The sequence below is a fragment of the Rutidosis leptorrhynchoides genome, chromosome 5 (genome assembly GCF_046630445.1).
Source record: "Rutidosis leptorrhynchoides isolate AG116_Rl617_1_P2 chromosome 5, CSIRO_AGI_Rlap_v1, whole genome shotgun sequence".
In the NCBI taxonomy this organism is placed as follows: domain Eukaryota; kingdom Viridiplantae; phylum Streptophyta; class Magnoliopsida; order Asterales; family Asteraceae; genus Rutidosis; species Rutidosis leptorrhynchoides.
In genome coordinates this window covers 66,028,425-66,036,149 of record NC_092337.1, presented here as the reverse complement: position 1 = coordinate 66,036,149, position 7,725 = coordinate 66,028,425, and the positions used below count along the sequence as shown (strand labels likewise).

The 7,725-nt window shown below is 33.7% G+C and overlaps 1 protein-coding gene across 2 annotated transcripts; it reads right to left on the bottom strand.

The window, feature by feature from the left end:
- Positions 1 to 1,714: 1,714 nt before the first annotated feature.
- On the bottom strand, positions 1,715 to 5,128 carry LOC139850295 (NAC domain-containing protein 72-like). Of its 2 annotated transcripts, XR_011759989.1 has the most exons (4): positions 4,587 to 5,128; positions 3,244 to 3,495; positions 2,082 to 2,306; positions 1,715 to 1,991 (listed from the first exon to the last, which is right to left on the bottom strand). XR_011759989.1 is itself a non-coding variant. In XM_071839882.1 (3 exons), exons 1-3 carry the CDS (start codon positions 5,082 to 5,084, stop codon positions 2,232 to 2,234), a joined length of 825 nt encoding a protein of 274 aa, XP_071695983.1. In that variant the 5' UTR covers positions 5,085 to 5,128; the 3' UTR covers positions 1,715 to 2,231. The 2 variants fall into 2 exon arrangements, 1 of the variants encoding a protein (XP_071695983.1); XM_071839882.1 differs by having other exon boundaries at positions 1,715 to 2,306.
- Between the last annotated feature and the right edge of the window lie 2,597 nt (positions 5,129 to 7,725).

The window sequence follows — 7,725 nt, the reverse complement described above, 5'->3', positions numbered from 1 at the left end:
CCTATAGACAAGTTAGAGTTATTTCATGACATGGTCCATGTCTTTCATGGAGTTTAAGGTATTGTTTATAAGGTTGTTATTTGCAGGCTGGGCGGAAGCTCAATTACAGTAGTGCCGAATCATCTTCAATATTGTATCTTACCTTGGGGCATCTTAAGATGACAAGAAGCGAGAAAAAACCCATGACTAGAGGGTACCCGATCCGCGATGACCGGCTAAAATCATTAAATGTTACATGTGAGCACAGGTACGGGTAAAAATTGGACCCGTTAACAGGTCGCGGGTACATACTACCCGTCGCAGGTAAAACCAGGTCCGCTAATCCATGAGACTTTTTAGATTAAATGATTTTACTTTTAATGAAATAACGATAAAATATTACAATACAAGTAAAAATTATAATTTTCACATTTAAACAAAAAACAAATAGATGATTTTATTGATAAGATATAAGGTACAATCACAGTATCGATAACATACTAGGAACGATGAAATCGATCAGGGCACATTTTAGCTTATTTACATTAGGAAAAAAAACCATGAGATACTACATACTTGACAAGAGTATAAAAAAGACACAAGCTTGTTTGGATCATCCATTGCCATCGAACAAGTTGGAATATAAGAGCTAATGATTCATATCGAGCTTAATTTGCATGTCATTTTACATGTAATTTGTACATATAGTTTTATAATTAATAAAATTATTTGATTTTTCTAAAAAAAATTTAACCATGTATATTATTATTATCCGCGGGTCACAGACGTGGGCGAAACTTTTTTACCCGTGGACGGGTAACGGGTCTCAACGAGCAAAAAATCCGACGGGTATGTCGCTGGTATATAGGATCCGTGCCCGGCGCCATCCATCAAGACACCCAAGAGTATGAGGTGTCCGTGTCCATTTTTCGATGTTGATTCCAAGGTCGAAAATGGACCTTGAAATTGATTAAAGTGAGGTATCATTCGGTGTCTATTTCAAGGTCGAATATGACGTGGACCAATAAGAAAATAGAATAATTTATAAAAAAAAATGACGTTGACCATTAAGAAAATGGACCTTGAAATTGATTAAATTGAACGACTTCGGCAACCGACGGCGAGATCGACGCCGGCCCGGTGTCAATCGACGATCGGACCCAGCGGTCGGTGAGGGGTGACGGCGAAAAAGAATGGCACACACCGAGTGCTCTAAGTAATAGGTGAGAGTGAATTACCTTAGGGCATCTCTAATGATTGGTTTCCTTCACGTTTTTCGTAATAAAAAACTCAAAAAAGGGTTTTACCTACAGAGTGTAAAGCTTTTAATGGCAATGGGTTTGCCAAAATTCAGCTATTGCCTAATGACTCAATATGAAAGAAAAACCTCGATGTCAACCGACCGAGTACAACATGTTATTTTTATAAACGCGATTGGTGTAAGAACAGTGCCATAATACTTTGAGTGGGTTTTTCATCATATATAGATATAGATGCTCAAATTTTGAGTTGCCTTTCTTTTTATCATTGTCAACTTACCTGCTACTGAAATTTCAAGAGATGCTGAGCTGCAAAAACCAGAGTCTGTAAAACGTTCATTTTAGTCACTTTACGAGACTTCAATGATCATGAGATTAACCTGAAAAAAGAGAAAGATACAAAAAGAAGTGGACAGCTCACAACAGCAGGCGCAAAACCTATTAGCACTCTACCAAGATCATTATGTAAACAATAAACGACATAACCCATTTAGAAATCCAACTCCTTAGATAACCAAATATATATAATTCTTCAACACAAAAGAACACTCGGCATAATTAAAAACAGTACAAGCCTAACCAACTACAGAGAATGAGTTTGGGAAAACAGAAAGATAACCCGACAACACACAGCCATAATGGAACAAGCCAGGTAGAGCATCTGATACAGACAGGTTTAGCAACAACGTCGCCAGTCTTCCATGTATCATTATACTCTCTTCCGAAATTGCCTGTCGAGACCATAAGGCAAATCTGCATGCCCAACCCAAAAGACATGACATACAATACAAATACAAGACTAATACAAGGGGAAAAAATAACACAGACAAAACAAACAGATACCTTGGTGGACTAGCATTCTGACGATAGTGTCAACTTTAAGTTGAAAAGTGTCCATATTTTCATGAAACCATTCTAGGTTTTCCATCATAGTCTGAGGTAATAAATCATTCAATTGGATGGCTATAATTAAGCCCCTTAAAGCAATTGGATTTAGTTGACATCCTCAAGTGGGCATAGAAGATCATTTAGTTCGATGAAGTCTCCATCGAAGGCAAATGTACTCCCCTGCATAAATCCACAAATAAATAATTAACAACCTGATTCAATCATATGAAGTGAAACTTCAATGTCTACATACAGTAAGGTAATTATTTATATTTAGGCATTTCTTACCTATAGGAAAATTCAATTAACAATTACACTTGTTTAATCATCGACGGTGTTATATTTTTAACCTTGGTTACTTGGAAATAATTTCATACCATACAGTTCTCTGGTCACACGGCCTAGCTTGTATTTGTTTTTAATACGGGAACTAAATTCTAATTCTGTATCACATGAGAACACAACATTTAGTTACTAACTCAAACTGGTTAAGGATATTGGAAACAACATGAACTAACTGTGAAAACTTAAGAGGCCTACAAAGTACACGCTAGCCATAAACATTGAAAATACTAAGCTCATCTGAAACTACCACATATTAAAAATGTGAAAATCTTTTTGTAGTCTGGAATATGATTGTGTAACATTATAATTATAATAAAATACATTTTAAGAAAAAAATTCCCTTCTGAAATTTAGGCTGCGTTTGATAAAACATAATGATTAAGTGTTGAATGATAATCTGAATTATTCAAAGTTATGATTGAACTTGGTTGTGAATGACAATAACATGTTTAATAATTATTCTAATGAACAATATGAATGAGGTAAAACTACATTACTAACCATTTACATGAATAAAAGGTTCAATAAAGTTGTTTGTTAAGTGTTCTTGTTATAATTTAAGGATAATATTGCAAAAAGATTATGTACTTAATGGTTAATAGAGTGTTTCAATTTTGAACGGTTCAACAATATCATATGTCATTCATAGGTCAGAAACAAACGCACTGAGCATTCTGAACCATTCAATAAAAAAGTAAACAAACACACCCTTAATAATATCATAATAGTAATAATATAACTTTTGACGGATAAAATTAAGATTACAAGTTACCTGCACCGCAGTTGGCAGATAAAAAATGTTATCACTTGAAGTAACAAGTCTATTCACATCACTATTTTCAGCACAATCAATAGAACTCTCCTTAACCATCCTACTTCCATTCATGAGTGTGTCATCACATTGAATACCAATATGACGAACTGTTTTTGCATGCTTGCTACAAAACTTCGGATGATTATCCAATTTGTTGCATTGGTGTTGAGATTTGGCAAACACTCGGCACAGCACATAAGAAGCCTCAGCCTGAAACAAACATTAATAGTTAATCAACAATTCAACAATGAACAAAATTAGTAAAGCACATATTAAAAACATAACAGCTAAAAAAAAAAAAAAAATTTTCCTACTATTTGGCCGGAGGTCCACTGGTAAGCAATCTCTTTATCCGTCGAATAGAGAGAAGGATGACTTTCTCTACTTTTTTTCTATTCTCGGATAGGGGAAGGATTGTCTACATCTCATCTCCCTCATACACCACGCATGTGGTATTGGGTTTCGTTGTTGTTGTTGTATATGTAATGGAGTGTGAAAGACCAACAAACAGCATTTCACTCCCTCTGTTTTGCAGTCTTTGGGGATATTCATTAAAGAAAACAGTTTTCATGTCTGACTATAAGTTTTAGGGTTAAAGCTATAAGTACGCTATATACTTTCACTTTTGTTCCAATGTAAGCTATATACCCAATATAATACCAATGTAGCCTATATACTTTTAAAAAAGTGTGCTAATATGAACACACCGAACTTGTTAACCGGATAAAAGAAAAATGAGTTGTTGTGGCATCTTTGTGAAGAATGTACTTAGTGATACATTGGAACAAATCATTTTGTATATAGTCTACATCGAAACACAAATGAAAGTATATGACCTATTTGTAGCCATATAAAATTTAAAAAAAAAAATGTTAAAAAAATGATTTTACCGGTTCAGAAGGTAAACGTGCAAACGGTCAGTAATAGCCTACATTAGAACACTTTTTGAAAGTATGTGAGCTACACCGGTATTTTTTTAGGCATATAGCCTAAATTAGAACAAAAGTGAAAGTATATAGCGTATTTATACCTTTAACCCTAAGTTTTAATACAAATTAGCAGAGGTCTCAAGAAATTTATTCAAAATAACATAAACAAACTGGCCTATTTGAACCTAATAGATACTAATCCAAACAAACGAAATAAATCAACTGACTTTAACCTAAATAACCCTAAAAGAAACTAAAATGAACATACGTTAACTACAAATATACAGTCAATATAAATGCAGCAACACAACTGGAAGATGAACACAAAATTAATCAAATGAAAACCATAAATAATACAATTTAGCACAGTACCATTTTTTGTTCAATTAAGGCATATTCATACATAATCCACTTAGTCCTGACACAAGTTTTAACCGAATCACCTAAATAAAACACAAAACACTTGCGCGTCCCCACCACAACGCCCTGTACACCCGCACCTACTATATCCTTAACCGAACCACTTCGTTTCCAAAATCCACTACCAGCTCTACGTTTCTCACCTCTTCCTCTCTTAACCCTAGGCATAATCGCAAAACAGTACCAATGTTTCCGTTTTCCTTCACGGCCGAACTCGAAACACGCCGATTCGGGTAAATCGAACGGATCGAAACGGTATAGATCGAGTTCTTTGATTAGATTTAAAGAAGGGGGTGGATTGATGTGATTGGTTTTGGTTTTGATTGTGAGGTAATGAGAGATGAGTTGGTTTTCTGATGGAAAAAATTGACAGCCTGGTGGAAGTGATGGAGATTTGTGATTAGGGTTAGGGTTTAGTGAGTGTTGATGTTCATCTTCTTGTTCTTCCATTTGTTTGGAGCGAATTTGTAGGAGTGTTTGGTTACAAGTGTTGATTTTATGGACTGACGGATGGATGGATGGATTCTGTAGAAAACTTGTTTGACAAGCCACTTATTCTGAAGAAAGAAAATTACACAACTAGTCCTTATGGTTTGTTAGACGTTACGGTTTATTCCCTGTGAGTTACTCGCATTATTTTTCTCATCCGTTATACTTTACTAATCTCAGTCCATTTGGTTATCAACTTACGTTGTGTTTGATTAACCTTTAATTGAGTAGTTCAACGTTGAATGTTGAATTATTTTGTGCTTTTGAGTTTTTATGTGCAAATGAATGAGATGGAAAAAGGAAAAGAGGAAAATGATGAAAAAATATATTATAGACAAAGATACATGTATTTTCAAGTTAAAAAATAATTAAAAAATAAATGAATATAAGTGAAATAAAATTTTATTACAATTATATCATTTGCAATTTGCAATTGTTGAATTAAATTGATTTGTAAGCACAGTGCATATTAGTTTAGATTTCAAAAAGATCCTTTCAGGAGATAATCTCCACCCTAGGATAGCCATATTTTACAAGATCGAACGGTCCAGATTTATCTTACCTTAAATTTGTCTCTTTCCTACTAACATGTAGAGACTATTACTATCTTGCCCCTACACATATCGTATTTCTAACGAACAACTTATCAACTTAAATTCAAACGAACATAAAACATACAGATCCAAAATCTCATCGTCGGTTACACTTTAAAACTAACCCCAAATGTTAACCGTTTAATGTTACTTTTGTTGAATGTTATATAAGTTTTACATCATAATTGATGCATAATATATTAACTATCATATTTTTCTTCCTATATTCAAAATTCTACCATCATCGCCGTCATCATCTTTTTAATTCATAAACCCTAAAATACCGATTGGCTGCTTGATTATGAATCTTTGAATGGTACGGATCTCAACTAATTGGGGTTTTGAATGGTATGAATCTCCATCAGTTAGGTTTTGAATGATATTGCTTCAATTTTATGATTTTCTACCGATTAATTTCAACGGAAAGAATCCTAACTGAAAGCAATTCTGTAACTATCAGATATATCATTTGTTTATTGGAACTATGTTCATCTCCCTTATGATCAACGACATAACAAGGTTAGGGTTCCCCTATTTTTATCACTTGATTTAATTTATTAGTATAATGTATTCTTATTTATAGTTTTGCTGGCCAATTGAAGATGCCTTCAACATATTAAACAGGTCGGTCAAAGAAAAATTACGCAATTGATAATTATATGATCACGACAAGATCACCTTTTAATGGGTCAAATGGTTATGTGAAAGTTTGCTTCAGTTGAATTTTTTTTTATAACAGGTACATTGTAAACTTCAAAAGGTCGTTGATCACTTGATCTGACCTTCACGTTATCTACAAACAATCACTGTATGAAGTCACGCTACTTTATTGACTAATGGTTCGTTACTATATGAATATTTTTTTTATAACACCTTATTATGTTTTAGCGGGTATATAATTATGTTGTTATTCAGGATTTTCACGTCAAACATACTGAATGGTAATTGATATCTATGATAATTCTTACAAGATTATTGATATCTAGACTTTTCTACTAGGTTGGAAAAGAAGAGATAATGTGTAACTGGTATATATTATTTAAAGTGTTACACTATCTCATTAAATATATTAATCTATGTTGTGGTTTAGATTTATTTGGAAATTCAACATAAGATTTTAAATTCGACATTGATTTGGGAAGATAATTTATTAATAGTAAAGTATCTTGATGATCGGCGGACTATATAGTTGAATGTACCAAATAACCATATGCTAAACGGTTCAAAAGTTATCTTGTCATTGTTGTTTTAATGCTTTTTTTTATGTAATTATACACATGGATGGATCGCAATCATTACTTCTATTTGTCAGAAAAAAAAAGAAAAAAAAAGTATAATTTACCTTTTATGGAGAGTGGACTTTAGGATCAGAAGAAAGGTCTCTTCATCACTTCCTAATTTAAATGATCACAAGAACACATTGGCAGCCACATTCTAACGGATACAAAGGCTACTTCACAAACATATTTCCTATAAAATAAGAGTGGTTCCAAAAGGCATATTGGAGCCTAACTCCTTTTAGAAATAGCTGTTAGGATCTTTGAGTTTATAAATCATACTTGTATTTTTCATAGAAATTAATCTTGTATCAATTCAAGCTCATAATCAATAAACCGATCAATACAATCTTTATTTCTTATAAACTAACATGGTATCAGAGCTGAAGGAATCGATCCATTGATCAAGTCATCAAGATTCTCATTTATGGCTCAATCATTTACCAAAGGTGAAGCTACCATGTCCAAAAGTGACGGTAGCTCAAACCAAGCTGCCATGTCAAGTTTGGACGGCGGCCCCAAGCAAGATGAAAGAACGTACCTTGATGTTCTCTGTCAAACACAAACCATTGCCAAAACAGAAAACACTGTTACAAATCACCATCAATCAACACAACCATTGAGTTGTGTTTACTGTGGGAAATCGTATAGTGTTTCGAGCTTATCGATTATCCCAAATGGTGGAATAAACAGAAGCACAGCAGACATGAGATGACAGGAGTAAAGGCAACC